The sequence below is a fragment of the Solea solea genome, chromosome 15, assembly GCF_958295425.1.
Source record: "Solea solea chromosome 15, fSolSol10.1, whole genome shotgun sequence".
Classification (NCBI taxonomy): domain Eukaryota; kingdom Metazoa; phylum Chordata; class Actinopteri; order Pleuronectiformes; family Soleidae; genus Solea; species Solea solea.
In genome coordinates this window covers 17,306,868-17,324,320 of record NC_081148.1, presented here as the reverse complement: position 1 = coordinate 17,324,320, position 17,453 = coordinate 17,306,868, and the positions used below count along the sequence as shown (strand labels likewise).

The following is a 17,453-nucleotide window of genomic DNA, read 5'->3' as shown; positions in this document are numbered from 1 at the left end:
ACTACATCTGTAAAGTACTGGATGAGCAATGACACACAAATAAGCAATTCTGCAACCAAACACCTTTAAAATCCTGACAAACACAACTGCGGCGCTATTCCCACATGGGTACCATCTGCTCGGCATGATCTAAAGTGGTACAAGTATATAACAAGGGGTTGATAAAACTGGATTCTGATGAGTGTTAGTGTTAATACTTTGTTATCACATTATGCCAAGCCTTTACAGTTTCAACAACAGATATTTGAAGTATGATGAGTTTTGTCTTTTGAAAGTAGTAATTCCCAGTCGAGAAATCACCTTAAGAAGCATTGACAATGATGAGGACTGTTTATTTTGTGTTCGAAACATCTGTGGTAGTTTAATCTTTTCAGTTCAAACATTAACGCACCACCTGTCATGTACAGTTTAGAGATGTTCCTCTTTCTTAAGACCTACTGCAGAGTTGTGAGGGTTCCCTGTACGGTTTGGACTGATACAACACAGTTACGGACAAAGACACACATCATCGTGCGTGTCTTTGTCCACAATGTTGATACCACCACAATGAATTTGAAATGAAACAATCACGATGTGATTTAAGTGTGGAACAACTTGTGTTTTTTGTTTGTGCAAAACAACAATGTACCACTCCTATCTCTCTCTGACAGGTTCATTTTGTTTTCTTAGTTGAATGATGGCCTTCTTAACCTGCGTTGACATAATCTTTGGACCTCATATTGAAAATGTCTGTGAAAAGCCACCAAATGCAAATTCAACACGTTCGGTCAACTGCAGACCTTTATCTGCTTGTTCTTGACAGGGAGTAGTGAGATAATAGTCCATACCTGGCCATGAAACTGCTTATCAGTCAATCGTCCAATTATCTCTGAGCCCCTGAAAATGGACAATGTATAAAAATACTTATAATTCCTCATCGGTCAATGTGAGTCTTTCGTTCAATCCCTCAAATTAAAGCTGAAAGTGCACACTTTAATCACATCTTGAGTGTTTTATTTTGGTCTCTGTCCAAATATATATATATATATATATATGAATTGTGTATCAGTGAACCTATAAAATGTTCTCTAAATGCAGCCATTTTGTCATTATAGCACTTTCGAAATGTACTGTAAACAACAGTTGGCAGGAGATAGTACAGATCATACATTTCTCAGTTCAGATGGTTGCAGTTGGAGTAGATTATTTCTGATTTGCTCACAAGCAACACGCAGCAAAGACCCCCAGCCAAAATCTAATCAAGAAATGTGAGATGTGGCATGTACTGTAACCGTTCCAAATAACAAAGCTGCGGTTCTTAAGGTTTGCCTTTACCAAATGTATGAGCAATTTCTGCATTCTCAGTCATTTCAATAACTTATATACATATAAATGGAAGAAAGTCAAATTTTCAGGTTAACTAGTGATGCCAAAAAAAAACCCCCAAAAAACCCCAGTGATGCTGACACAGCTCTGTGGATCTTGCAGCGTAAGAAGGAGAAGGATTCCATGAGACCACAGAGCACCTGGTGAATTATGGGACAGCACAGGTTTCACAAGCCGCTCTGTCAGTCAACGCAATGGTGGAGGACCTCAGGGACTATTTCAAATGTCGCTGCGATGTAATACATCTTCTGCCACTAAGCAGTGACTGGAGGCTTCTCTTTGACAGAGTACAGAGAGGGATACACAAGGCACATGCTTGCGTAGTCATTCCATCATCTGTCTGGAGCTTCAGGATGTGATCACTGCTCCTGCCAGTGAGTGTCTCAAAGGAGAAGAAATGGTGGGCAATCCCAAGTGAATTGTGGACCAACTTTGATGGACGCTTTAACTGAAACATAAGGGAATGTCTTCATTTGAACTGTGTGCGTTTGGTTTGATCGGCTACATTTCCGACGACAGTCTTCTTTCAAAGTTGCTGTCAGTCCGATGTTAACAATATTGCTCAGAAAGGGCTAATTCATAATGAATTCAATGCTTTATTTGAAGTTTTCTGCCAGTTGATGTGTGTCAGGTTGAGGCTTATTGAGCGTCTATTTAGCCACACATTGTAATGTGAACAAATGCAACCTCTGGGTTATGTATGGATTTAATACCTTGTTTTGACCGTTTTAACTAAACTACTGACTACATGACTAAATTAGGCATTATTCTCTAACATTCAGGTTGATTTCTGTAGGAAATCACTGCCCTTGAGGATTTATAGGTATTACATTAATGCTACGAGCACTGTAGATAGCATATGGTTGTGCATAATTGACTACAGTAATGTAAGCTTGCCATTAGAGAGAATGACCATGTTCCTGAGAGAGAAACCTAACCCTAACCTTGACATTTTATAGCATTTCTTTATTTGATTACAGATTAGCTTTCATTTTGTGCTAAACACACATCAGACACAAAATCTGGCACCTCACATTTTTAATAAAAAATAGTCACAATTATAAAATATCACGTGTAAACGTGTTATTTCAATACATGTGTCAACTGGAACAACAAAAACACAACCAAAGAGATTTCATATCAATCACAGCCTCGTTTAGCAATCACCATGTGGCCTGTCAACAACAGTATTCACTCAGTTTAAAGGAGCAAGAACTTCCTTGTAATACAAGGGAAATTATTAACCAACACTAAAGTACTGTATGTGTTTCTCATCTTGATGAGCCAGAACAGTGGCAGCTTCCTTTGCCACAAAAAAAAAAAGCTAAATGTAAAACAAAAGTGTGGTCACATTGACGTGCCATCGCCACAGATAATCTGATGGGACTGCCGCTGTATCTTGTTTGTTTTGAAAAGCCTACATAATTTATGTGTTGTCTCTTTGAAATGCGGCAACAAGACACAAATAGAGATAGTGATTTGAGCAAGGTTGTTCAACTACGTAATATAGCCTTCACAAAAACAGTGGACTCCAGAGGCAGACACAACTCAATTCCTGCTCAATATTTAGATTTGAGCAATTAAAAACAACTGCATATTAGTCATTTGCATGCGTTGACCACAAACTGGGTTACTTGAGTAAGTCGTTTAAAAATAGAAAGATTTCAGCATGTAAACACCAGCCTGTGAAGCCAATTTACCCCACTGTTACACACCTGGACCACCTCTTCAGCAATGCTAATGGTGGCACAAATGATTAAACACAGAGATTCTTAAATTCTGTTTCCTGTACAGCTGTTACAGCACAAAGGCTATTTTTATACGTTACGTTGAAATGAAGCGACTAACCTTTTCCTAACAATTGTGAGCGCGGGTACTTAACCACTGGCTTAGATAATGCAGTTGTTTCCCCTTTTTTTCAGTTATCGTCGTCTTAAACTATTGGTAGCTCATTTGCAAATGCCTTCGCCCATCTGTTCCATAGTTTCTTAACAGCTTTATTGAAGATATGGCATGATTATGGCACGATACTCCGCGTTCCAATATTACCGTAAGCCAAATGACAAATGAATGCATTGTTTACCAAGTACACATTTATTATCTATAAATGTGTATTTGCTGAACGATCAGATGGAAAAGCAATTGTGTGTCTCGGTTATAACATCTGCACATCATCACCGTGACAACGCTCCTGTGTGCTCCACTTTGAACCATTTAATATTGTTTCTGACACAATAACATCAAACAAGATGACAGTGGAGTGTAAAAGGAGAGCACGAAGTGGAATCATTCCTGTTTGTTTGCAGATCAGTAAAAATGTCAATCAAGTTTCACCTGCTCTTGACACGTTTGTGTTGTAGCCATCAAATAACAAGACAAGACAAGTAATGCACCCTTTGTTGATGAAAGATTGAGATATTAACCTTTGACCCTAACTGATTAACACTGGCTTATGCTTTAAGGGATTTTTTTGTATGGGACACAGTACATATATATATATATATATATATATATATATAAAAAATATATATATATAAAAATATATATATAAAATATATATATACATATATATGTATATATATATAGTTACTGTACATTCTGAGCAATTGACTACACTACTTAAAGCCTCCCAGCCGTACTGCCCACCAGTCATAATCTACTCTGACTTAATACAGATGCAGATGCACTCATCTAGATTGTCTTTGGTTGTTACTCTGCACTTACAGTATAGTGGGCTCCATGAGATCGAGTGCATTGGGGACTGTTTTTCACTGCAAGATTTGCCTCTTATCCCACACACAGGCCTTTAGCCGTTTATTGTTAGCTATTGCATGGGATCCACAACCTGGCAACTTTGCCAGCAGCAGACATTACACAGGTATTACACTTGATGGCAGCAATGTAACCGCGCAGTATCCGTATATTTTCATAGTTATTTTGTCCTGCTGTCAAGTATTCACAGGTTAAACACCAATTTGTTAGAAGCTGGTAATGACAGAGAATTGTTTTAAAGGGAAATTCTTTGAACCCACTGATCTGTTGTGGCTGAAACAGCGGTCTCAAAGCTGAACTAGATGAAAAGACACATTTTGCCCCAAACAACAGCACACGTAAGGGGCATGCCCTCATACAGAGACTGAACACCTGCTACATTTTAACATTTGTTGCCTCCCCGTGGCTCACTTTCAAAGCATTATTCAAGGTAATTGGGGCCATACATATCTTACACCGACTTCGCTAGCATCAGCATTGTTTACAAAGCAAATGCACTTGCACTCTTCGAAGTGACCTGTGATCAGGAGCGTCATTAGAACATTGTTAGCTTGAGACAGTGAAAAGTGACTCTCATTTCCTACAGCGATCCGTGCCATTTTCGCATGCAGGTACAAAAGGTGAGCGCATGCACACATACTCGTCCTGTAACACAGGTAGGCTTGCACACTTTCACGTCGCACATGAGCAGAGCAATTTTCTCTGCAGAGGAAAGCTTACGATCTTACTTTTATTATAGCAATATGTAGATGTGGATTCACACCTGGGATTGAAGGATTTCAGAGTCTATACATATACTGTCCTAAATGCACATGCTCCATGCAAATAAGGGCCAGTATGTACTGTATGTATACGCTATGAATTTGTAATATATTCTGTGAAACAATCTCTCACAAGTGCTTCTCTTACCATCGCTTTACTCCAAGTTAGACTAAATGCCACTTTGTATTCACAACCCGGGAATTTTTTGAACAAAAATCGGAATATTTTATTGTCATTTCAGAAAATGTTATACATAAAAGGGAATGAAATGGGGTCATGGTTGAAGTTAACTAAATCAAGAGAAATGCTTTTAGAAACTTTAAACATAAAACAAATGAATGAATATTATAAAGTATGCACGTGTGACCATACGAGATGAAAACAAAACAATGGAGCCAACATTTTTAACAATGCCAACGACGTGACATTGCAGAATTTCAAATGGCAGCAACGGCCCGATAAGGAGGAATGGTAATATTAGCAGCAGCTATTCAGTGAGATGCAGAATTTGTAAGTCTGACAGCATCAGAAAAGTAGTTCTCCACAGCCTTGTGGGTCTGGCCTTTATGCCGCACAGCCTCCAGCCTAAAGGAAGTCGGCAAATATTTATGGAAAGGCATTGAAAGAGTCCTAATGCAAAACCTTTTTTTTTTTTTCCTGCACCTACTGGTTCTCTGTGCCGTCTTCACTATATATACTGTAGCACATGTCTATCTGCAGCAGAGCAGAGCTCGAAAACACAGTGCCTTAAGAAAGCGAGGACCAAATCCAGCACACATGTAGAAGGAAATTGGGACTGAAGTGTGAAGTATGAATGTGTGTGTAGAGGATCCAGGTGAGGGCATCAGAGACACGCACCCATATGTATTAAAAGTAGGAGACAGATGATGTCTGTATGTGGAGGGGAGTGGTGGTGGTGCATGATCATCACCCTTTCTTACACATGCTTGGCTAAGCAGTGGTAGGTCAGCAGTTAGTACAATATAAAGATGATTCGGGACACAACCCTGGGAGACAGCAACATTGACGAGGATGGGATGCTGTGGATTCCAAATGATTGAACTTCTTGTTTAAATAGGCCAATACTCTGTCGCATAAACATGTGCTCCGTCCACGAAATCCCAGTTTTGGCAGGTTTCTACCAAGTGGAACGGTTCAGTGCAGTATGGTACACATATTTTTTTGCGTTTCCATTAGGAATAGAACCAAAATAACCGGCAACAACCATTTAATTTTTCTATACCCTTCCCTTGGGGTACCAGAGTAATGGAACTGTACGGATGGAGATAGACCCACGACGAGTTAGCTGACTGGGCAACAGAAAAGCATCACTCCCTTATGACCGGTGTTTCTTCAACACTCGTAGTCTATTCTCATACGAAGCTTAACATATTGTTGAGACAAGCAGCCACAAACTGAGCAGAAAAAAAAGAAACAAGCTGGTACATTGTTGTCTGCTGTGCAGCCTGAGTGAGGGCTGTACTGTTCCAAACCAAACTGTGCCATGATGGAAACACAGCTTTTGTCTTTCAGCATGATGCCGTTAGTTCTGAGTCTGAAAAGTGTCTGAAATGTGTTTGCTGTAAATTGAGTGTATGATTTTTTTTCTGTTGAGTGTATAATAGTTTTCTCCCTCTTTTACAACTTTAGCTGTACTGCTCGTCAATCATAGCAAGTCCAGGAACATGGTCCAAGTGAATAACCCCTGTACTCCACATGCCCTACGGGGGAAGGGTGCAGATATTCCCAAATTACAAATCTCAAGAACACTTTTTTTTTTGATTTGGCACAAACATTTATCAAAGAAACGTATTGGATTTTGGTGGTAAAAGGTTATTGGTCAAATTCATGAAATGTTTGAGAGTGTGAGTGAGTGTCAGTGGAAGGACTTTCATTACATATGGCAAAACGTCCACTTTGACTCAGTGAGAAAATGATTTGAATTTGGATGTCGGCGCCCAAAGGCCAAGATGCCGTTTCTGGCCATAAGTCAAGAATAAAATGCAAATGCAGAATGCAAAAAACATATGAAACTAATATCTTCAGGACATTCTGGAAATGAGTCTGGTAGTAAACTGCAACTTAAGGCAGAGATGAAGCAGAGGTTTCAGATTATTTTCCGAATAATTAAATGTTTATATAATTAAACACTGTTTCTAAATAACCTAACCTGCCGAGATGGGGAAATGATCAATTGGACACTTATTAATTAGATAAAATGAAATTAAAGTTAAGCAATAATCAGTTAACATAGAATAATACCTGTGTTTTCTTTCTGTAACTAATTATTTGCTATGAATGGCAGATTCATGTTATTAGCACTCACTTTACTATAGGTAAAAGACAATGTCCTATAAAATCATTTAAACTCCATTCTTTAAATGGTGACAGTTTACATTTATGAAGCCTAAAAATAAACCGTCTAATTGTTATTTATGCAAAAGCATATAAGTTGACATTTTTACCGTGTGCTCATTGACCACCTCACTTTCATGGGCCATTATTCTGTGAGAGAGAGAGAGAGATTACTTTGATCGCAGTTACTGGACTTTTGGGGGAAAAGGTGATTAAAGGGGCTTACTGTCACACTATATTAGGTATAAGTTACAGTACGGCTCCATAATAAATCTAAATATATGTTCTTTATGGAAACTGTGTTGGTGGGATCGTTTCCCGGACACACATGACTGTGGATAGAAGTGCTCCATATGGAAGAAAAATAAATATCATAAAAAAAATCATTAAACTATTTTGGTTTGTGGACAAAATAAGACATTTGAATATATTTAAAAAAGCGTCTGCTAAATGACATGTAATGTAATGTAATGTAATGTAATTTGAGAACATGCCAAGATTTGGGAAACACTGATTAACATTCATCAATATTTTCTGGCATTTTATGGACCAACCAACTAATTAGTGAATCGAAAAAGTAATCAACAGATTAATCTTTTATGACGATAACCATGAGTTGCTGCCCTAATGCAAAACGCCAACACTCTACTAAAGTATCCCAGCCAGGATAATTGTTTAAAAAAGATATTCAATCTTTGTGTGCTTTACTTCTAAATGAAATTCTCATTGTTAATCAACAGTGCACCGTAATAACATAATACGGGTATGAAGGATAGCAGTGAATGTGTTTTACAGTAAATGCATGTAAATGTATGTAAGATTATACGTTAATTCTCCTTCATTTTAAGAAGCAAACTACGCAACAATGAGCTCATTTGACTGTGAGAATCCAGGCCTTACATTTGCAGTTTAATACAGTGACGGAAACAAAAAGGTCAGTGAAATTCCCACACATCTGCTGTGGCATCTGGTTTACAAATTGAGAAACGTCTTTAAGAACTCATATTTCCTACCTCCTCTATAAAACAGAATAATCACTGAAGGGACGATCTGCTTTTCCAACACGTCTGTGGCCGCACAGATCCTCAACACATCTTTTTCAATATCATATTAGGTATGTGTCACTTGTGTTGTTGGCACAGCTTCACAGATGCTCATTAACCAACTGTTTTGTGAGACACAATCTCAATCTTGTGGAAGGTGAAGGCTAGTGTAGCATGCCATGCAAATAAAGGGGTTTGTTCTCCATCTGGCACGAGCACCTCTGGGGATATACTGAGCCATGGAGACCAAATGATTTTTGCATGAAATGGGACCACACAGTGTTATTGAATTAATTCATGATACTGCAGGAATCATATTTCCCAACTTGCAGTAGAGGCACAACGGTTATCTTCCATGTCAAATAACTCACTTTTAACAATCTTGTAATCACTGTTGGGGCGGTTTGGTTTTTGCAACTACAGAATATACATCCCTATGATTTTCTTATGATCCCTATGACAATTCTATGATTGTAGTGCGCTGTGTCTGCAGCGATAGCCTCAGTACGTAGCTTTCCAGGTTTGCTATTTCCAGGTCGGCAATCATTCAGCTGAATTAGACATTCAACTAAATCACATATTAAGCTTATTTTAGATTTGTTGTGTGAGCAATCCAAAATAGCGAGCTTTAACCTACTGATTTTAAGATTGCATCACATTTTGTAAACAGCAACTTTAACTTAATACAGTTAATTATATTTGTCGGTCTTGGGTTTCATGTCTTGCTTTTCTCTCAACCACTTGGGCATTGTGCTGCTATGTCACAGTGTAAGTCTTTTAAACTACTCCGACTTATGGAAATTTACACTGGCTATTTGTGAAATAATTAGTATGAAGCCACATGAGTGCACGGGCAATTAAACATGTCACGACTTTGCGTTATGCCCTTTGTGTTTCCATATTTAGTCGTAGTTTAGTTGAAAAACTGCAAAAGTGGAACTAATTATTTACTCTTGTGTTCAACAAGGGCACTCAAGTCTTTAGATTGTGTACATAATCAGTAAATGCCATATTCTGTGTCTAGTTATGCTTCGCGTGCTTGTGTTCATTTGTTGTTTTTGTCAGCCAGTAACCCTTGCCTCATCCTTGACCCCAACTCCTCCATTTTCAGGTTGCTCTTCTATCAGTTTTGGCACTCCCTGCTGAGGCTCCTCATTAAGAAGAAAGTGGAGCATCTGTGCTGGTCAGACAAGATGACTAGGCCTCCTGGCCAGAACCGCAGTGGAGAGTCACGGCTAGGAAGAACAGAAATATCCTTCAGGAGCCATCTACAACCAAGAGGGATAACTGCTTCCCTCATATTTCTTTCAAAAAAAGATTCTTTCAGCTGACTCTCGTCTAGTTATTCTGGCCTCCAGGTTCTCACAGAGTACCTTTGTAGACAAAACTCATTTCCATTGTGTCTGTGTTTTACAAACCACTTTAATGCTTCTCCCAGTAGGCACCCACAAATGACTGCCTTTTAGTTCCCATTGAATTGTTGAACACTAAAGTTGCCACATCACCCTTTTTTGTGACAATGATAGAGTCTTTTGAAGTGTCTGAGGAAGCCTTCACTTTACAGTCTTTACAGAAACTTTTAAGAAAAGTGATCGTTAAACCCGGTGTCGAGCCCCTTATCTTTATAAGAACTGGATATCATCACAGGACCGTAAAAAGGCTGTAAAATATGACAGCAACCATCCACTTTAAAAGGTATGTCCATTGTCTCCTGGGTATCTTAACATTAGATTCCATTCCCTCTCCAGTAAACAACAATATACCGTTGCACGCTGCTAGAATCTAAACAGAAGATCAGAAACATAGATTCATATTCAAGATGACTTCAAGTAGTAAATTAAAATTGTAGCTGAGAGACTCAGTGACACAACATGTTCCTTTTTGTGCGAGTACAGATAGCCTGTGAAACTGCAGACCACAGAAACCACTCCAGTCCAACCTTTCATCAACATTATATCACACAGCTTTTATATCAGTTTCACAGTGAAAGGTAACAGAGATGTCGAGCTCCGACTCGCCACCCTCACTGGTCCAAAAGGTAACCGTTATCGTAACCTGGCAACAACAAACTAGTTGGTCTGTTCGGTTAATTTTGGTCTAGCTCAGACATTGGGAGGCATAAACTGAAGCTGCACAGCTCTCTGACTTTGCATTAACCTGATCTGGATAAAGGAAGATCTCTTCCTGGGTAGACCCTCAGCGGAATCTCCAATAAATAAGACTTGATATAACTCTTCATGGACAGCATTGACATGAATGAGAATCTACCTCAACCCATGTCTTTATTGTTCAAATAATCCAACGTCATCATGTGAAAATGGCACGTAAATATCATGCTTTAACTGTACCTCAATAAAAAAAGTAATAAATACAATGTATTATAAAAAAAAAAGAGAGCAGAAAATCACTAATACACATTTCCAGTCTGAGGCACGTATGGTGCAGAGGGCTTGATCTGTTAATAACCATTTGTGCATGTTGCTGCTAGACTCTTATTTTAAGGCAATTACATAACAAAGGTCTTCAACTGAGTCATGTACCATTTCATGTGATATTATTTTTAATTGATCTTCTTAATATAGTACATTTCTTCCGTACCATGCATGGCTACTGCACACCTGACAAAATAGCTAATTTGCACAATTTCATTTAAATGAAAAATGGGTAGTTGGTGTTAATTTGACATCAAATTACCATTGATAATGTTTACTGTGTTTTGTCCATCTTGAGTGAGTGGGATGAGACTTGGTTTTACTGCTATTACCAAGTAATAGCAGTAAATCTGGCAGACGCAGGCTGACAAATTATAATTTAATTAGGTCTGGAAATAAAGCAGGACCTACACAATTTCCTGAGTGGTGAAGTCTATAAAATGGTTGTATTAAAGCCAATGATTCTGTGTTTGTTGCACACTAGCCATGTACTGTGGATTTATGGATTTATGGATTTTATATTACTGTGTTTCAGGTCTCAAATTTACAAATCCCAAAACTTATATAATAACCTGAATAAAATGTTTTTTGTGTGCGTGTTGAGGCTTGGTTTAATCATGGGAATCAAGAAATTATGAAAGATAAAAGAGCTGATATTAATATTTTTAAATCAACCCCCAAACATGATTGTTATTACTACAAAACTCAATTTCCAGACACAACATTATGCATTTCCCCTGATATAACCTATTTATTTAGCCAATCGCCATATTACGGCTATTTAAACATCCAGCAACACAAAGTAAACATAACTTTGTTGGCTGTATCAATCCATTTAAATCTTCCCCGTAGGAAAACCTTTAAAAATCAGACTACAGTTCAGCAAGATTTATGCCCAAGGAAAACACCATTCATCTCTGTTGATAGAGTAACTTTTTGGGAAGCATCATACATTTCAGAGAGCAGATACAAATGATGTACGATTAACTGCGATGGCAACATTTTTCATCTTCTTGCTACAACGTTTGATCTATGATGCATGTGTTTAACTTGTGATTTTTCAATTGTGCCTTGTGTAATTTTCAAAGTACTATCTATGTACAGTAATCCATTGAACAAAATGCTGTAGTGACACTTGGAAGTGGGTGAGAAAGGACTATGAGAGTGAAGCCGTGGCGGTGTGTTCACTCACCAGCTGGACATCTGCAGGAGGCTGTTCCATTGAAGCGTGTCAGGCAGGTGGAGTTGTGCAGGCACGGATTGTGAAGGAGGTCACAGGGGTCATAAGGCTGGCTGCACAAGGGGCCACTGAAGAAGGGGGGACAGGTGCAGGAAAACCCCCCAGGCATGTCTGACTCTTGACATTGAGCTCCATTTAGACAAGGAGCAGAATCACACTCATTCACATCCTCTGTACAGTCCACACCTGTCCAGCCTCGTGAGCACAAACACCTTGGATACAGCAGAGAAGGAAAGTGTTTTTTTTTTAAAAAAAAAACCTTTTGGCACATTTTAAAATGAATCCTAAATAAATAAAAAGTTACAACTTATTCAGTATTTTTCTTAGGGTTTGAGGTGACACATTCTGTCTGACAATGGCACTATTATGAAGGCTCTTTTTGGCTTTTGGCAGATTTGTTTTTTTCCTGATGCAAAAATGTTCCAAATGACACATTCCCTACATACAATCACACACCATGTTACAATGAACGTGCAGGCAGTGCACTCCAGAATCCCTGTCTGAGACAGTGTGGGGAAATTTACAGGTTAATTGCACTACTGGTCAGGGACGGCTTTTAATTCTAGACAGCTAAATGTAGGACAGGGGAGGTGAGAGCAGTGAGTGGGGATTAAATGAAAATATATGTATGCAGAGAGAGAGAGAGAGAGAGAGAGATGGGGACAAGGAAACAGAGAGAGAATTCAAGTGTGTGTGTGTGTGATTTTTTAGGATCTGCTCTTAAAGCAGGTGGCTATTCCACTCGGTGGCAGTGAGTACCTGAGCTCAATCAAGCATTCCACCTCACATTCCCTTCCATCCCCCAACTTTTCCAACCTCAAGCAGTTTTACGCCTCCCAGTGAGAGGGGGCACCAGCTGAAGCCGATACACCAGCTTTTTCCTCCAATGAGTCAAAGATCCCCTGAAACCTTTTCATGCTGTGAGCCATTGATTGACTCATTTGTTTTACCTGCCATCTGCAATTCATTATCTTCGGTGCCAGTGGAAGGACATATTGCTATCTCTCAACAGCTTCTTTTCCCTGCATTTATTAAGTGACTGATGCACCTCATGAGGATAGCTTCCTCGAGCCAGCTTGCACACCTACTTGTAGCTGTTGAGAAGGTCTGTGCAGGTGGCGTTGTTTTTGCAGGGCTGTGATAAACATTCATCAATTTCTTGTTGGCAGAACTCTCCCTCCCAGCCCGAGTGGCACACACACTCATAGCTCTGCAATCCAAACCAGAAAGGGAAGCACTATTAGATCAACACTGAAATATCTTGTCTTGGTATAGTAATACAAGATACTAAGAGCAGAAATGTACTATTGTGCATGTATATACTGTATACTGAACAGTACATATTCCTAATTTTACTTTTGAATAGCAAACTGCTGTGCCATTTGCTTACTTATTTATACCGATTGCATGTAAGAAAATAGTCACAGCGTTGCTGAATATACATGCATTTATTGAATTCATCAATTTTCCATAGAAAATAGCAGCATAAAACCTCCCACACCAAACTTGTCTTTGCTGTGGTAGAGCTGTGTTTGTCTGAAAATTTTCCAATCACTGCTATGCAGATGTATTCCTCCTACCACCTCGCCCGCTGGATAATGTGCAAGCCTGTTTTTACTATGCCCTTTGAGTTATATTGCACCATACAAGGCTTTATTTCAATCATGCAATGTTACCACCGCATCTTAGTATATTTTGCTTCCAAAAAACAGTTTTACACTGTATATGGCCCCCATCTCCCACGAGTGAAATGTTACACAGTTTGTCGTTTTCTGCCCATAAAAGTCAATTAAACCCACAATTAACTGGTTCCTACAAATTTCACGCGGGAGCGAAATCAATCCGTATTTAGTGTGATAATTATTGGTATAACTTCTCTAGAATACATTTTCATGGCACTGGTTTGATATAAATTATTCGGATATAAGATGAAGGTCATCATGTGGTCAGGATTCCTCATTGGCTGCATCCTGTCTAAAAGGTCCGAGGTACTGCTGTTTGACTACATGCTAATCTGTATTTCATACACTGGAGGGGAGCCGTTAAACTTTGTCTGATATAATTTGTACACCATGGGCCTAATGGTGGTGGTGGTGTGGGGGGGGGATGCCGTCATCTCATGATAAATTAGATACCTCCAGGAGACTCCTATTCCTTACCCCTGGCAATAGAACATAATCTCATTTTTGCTGCTAAGTCACCTTCAGGGACTGCAATTCTCCAAAATAAGGTAAAGCTCGATGGGACACAGTGTTCAGAGGAGAGGAATAGCTGCACTGTAAACAAGCGCATGTGAAGAGGTTTCCAAAAACTGTCCCTATTTGAATAATGAGCTGAGGTTCGTGGTGAAACAGTACAGCAACAAAAAAAATAAAATAAATTGGGTTGAAATTCATTATTACCCTCCTATCGTGACCAATTCCTTTCTTATGTCCTTTTGTCTTTGGATTAAGAGTTTTGGATTTTATCCTGGAAAAATACACTGAAATGTTTTAATCAGGTATTTAAGCATGGGAGAATGTTGCCACATTGAAGTAGAATTCATGGTTCGTTGACTGTGCGGCTGGAAACTAGCAACTTCAATCGCGCTGTGTGTGTGTGTGTCACTTTGTATCAAGTGGAAGGCAGAGCCCAATTTGTTTTTTGCTAAATAGAACTCATCATTTTAACTAATACAGTAGAGTGCACATATTTTCAATGGTCTCATTTTACACCTGAGCATTAGGTGCGAGCTACATACTATATGTTATTTGTCTTTGTCAAAAGAAAAAAAAAGAAAAGAAAAGAAAAAAACCTCAAAGACTTTATCTATGACACATCTGTTCCACTACTGCAATCTGTTAGCAAATAAGCAGCTGTTGGAAAAAACACCCCTGGTACTCATTGCACAGTTTGTGAGCAGAATGCAGCTCCCTAGGTCTTTTTGCAGCTGCAACAGATCAATGTTATTGGCTTGAACAACACTTGAATAACTTCAGAAGTAAAGCCACGTCTAGAAAAAAAAAAAGAAAAAAGGAAGTGCATCTAAAAATGTCCTTTTAAGCTCGAGTGTGTGCATCTGTACAAGTCGACATCGGCGCTGAAAGACCACCACACACAAAACACTGAGAACAAGTCACTTTGAAAAATCGTTGGAGAGAATCGAGTGACCTTGCGGCCCAAAGGGAAAGCATCGCTGCCCTGTTTGTTCTAAATAAATTCATAAATGAAGCCATGACTATGTAAGCTGTAAGTAAGAACCTATGCTGTAAATGGGATGCATTTTTGTAGGATGATGACAAAGTGGCCATTTTCAAACCACTCATATCGGCATACATATTCTCCTGTCTGTGCCCACACATGCGTTTCAAAAAAGTGGCACACACAGCTTGCGAACAAAAGTGTACAATATTGCTCTGGAAATGGGTGGTGAGTGTGTGTGTGTGTGTGTGTGTGTGAAGTCAAACTGCCCACACCCAAATCTACAAACATACTGTAAATGACACTGACACTAGTAATAGCTGTGTTTTCTGCATGTCCATCCCAATAACTGAAGATTGAATGACTTTATTCCTCCCCCAGGGGGGAAACACACATTCATAACAGCTCAGTTAAAGAAATGAGAATAGAATAATATAAAATACAATACAATATAGTAAAAAAATTACAAAAAAAATTAAAATTGCAATCTAATATAGAGTACGTATCAGGGGTAAGTAGGAAAGTGAGTGGACATTTAAGACGAGGACTGGATTAGGTGGATTAGATTTCTGACGATACATTTCGTAATTATGGTATACTTTTTTCCTTTTTGTGTAATTTGCTGCACATTTAAAACTTGGCATGATTACCATATTTGAAGTAATTGGTCAAAACAAGAGACACAATAATGATGTACATTTATTAGACATCTTATTCCACATAGACACCTGGAACTTCAAGGCGAGCCGCGTCTCCTTATGCTGGCAGAATTTCCCAATAAGACCAATAAAGTGTGCCAGATTTGTCTACCAAACACACACCTGTTCATTATTGTCCTGTAGTAGACCCCAGAGCCGCATAAGCATATTTTATTCTTTTTAATGATACACCACTATTCGTGTTATTGCACAGTTGTTTATATTTTACTGCAATGGGGCTGCTTTTAAAATTTAACTGCATGGCTGCCATCAAAGGTAATAGGCAGTACCTAATGTGATTCAGGGCTGTCAATATTTTATGAAAAACTGTAGACTTCTTCAATGAGTAACTAACTGGTAGTTTACAGGGCACTGGATTATTCTGAGGCCTATCAAAAGCCAATAAAATCACTTTGTTATATTACCAAACAAAAAATGGGTCTACTTACCAGATGGAGGTCCTTGCAGACAGAGTTGGTGCTGCACAAACTGTTCACACAGTCGTCTATGTCTTGCTCACATCTCTGCCCAGCATACCCAGGACTGCAAAGGCAGTAAAAGCCATCTACAACTGAAAGAAGATCAGTAGGACAGTTACAGCAGCTTGCATCATGAATTAATTCACTCAAATCTCAGTAGGCCCCACATCTCTACACAGGTAAATGCTGATTATGTGCATAAAGGATAATCACCCACTGTGATTCAGGTTTTTAATGGATAACACTATTATAATAAACGTCCTCTGCTATATCAGTCAAACCCGCTCCTTCTAAATCTATGCGAGTTAGATAATAATGAAAGAGAGGAAAAAAACGCAACACAGCAGAGGAGAGTCCATTTAAGGCCATTCTTTATTCAGATGTTACAAATGTGGCCATTTCTTCCATCAGAAGTTTGCATGTCCCACATCTAATAATGTATTCCTTCCTCTCTTTAATTATTAATAACATTAAAGAGGGATGCATCATTCTGTTTCTCTAAGACAACACTGGTGTACAAGCAGCCAGTGACAGAGGTAATTGCACTTCTTACAGGAGTGAATTTATTACTCTCCCAGTCAGGGTCCCAGGATTCTTCATTATCCCAAAGATTTACCACGTAATCTATGCTGTCACTCTGTCTTGGTGCGTGTAGCTGCTATTACTCTCATTAAATGCTTTAGGTCCTGGGTGGCAGCAGCATTACTCATCTCAGCCACTGTGGCTATGCCGTGCTCTCCCTGGTGGCTGGCTTGCTGCCACTGTGCACTGGCCAATAGGTCCTAGAGGCCTGCCTCTCTAACCTAAGGCAAACTGGCTGCACTCGAGATTAGTGAAGACAGTTGGCAGAGGTCTACAATGAAGGATAGGATGCTCTCAGACAGTGATCCACTGCTATCACCCTTTTGTTCTGGCATAAAGCAGTTGAGCAAGATTACAGAAATGCCACGAGAGCTGGAGGGCGACTGGTAACAAATATTTCGCTTCTGAGAAATTACTCTGGTGCAGAGTAATTGCATACAAAAAGTATGTAATTGCTCTTTTAATTTAAAATAATGAAGTTAAATGATATGATGAAGAATCCTCAACATCCGTGACATGTTTGTCACTTGAATTCTGTCAGGATC

The 17,453-nt window shown here is 39.0% G+C and overlaps 1 protein-coding gene across 1 annotated transcript in view; it reads right to left on the bottom strand.

The window, feature by feature from the left end:
* The window catches only part of eys (eyes shut homolog), a 135,996-nt gene that overhangs the window by 80,154 nt on the left and 38,389 nt on the right, over positions 1 to 17,453 (bottom strand). Inside the window, exons 21-23 of the mRNA XM_058651249.1 lie at positions 16,297 to 16,418; positions 13,058 to 13,179; positions 11,922 to 12,181 (exon numbers count right to left, since the gene is read on the bottom strand). Of these exons, the coding sequence (XP_058507232.1) occupies positions 11,922 to 12,181; positions 13,058 to 13,179; positions 16,297 to 16,418 (504 nt within the window). The remainder of the gene's footprint in view (positions 1 to 11,921; positions 12,182 to 13,057; positions 13,180 to 16,296; positions 16,419 to 17,453) is intronic.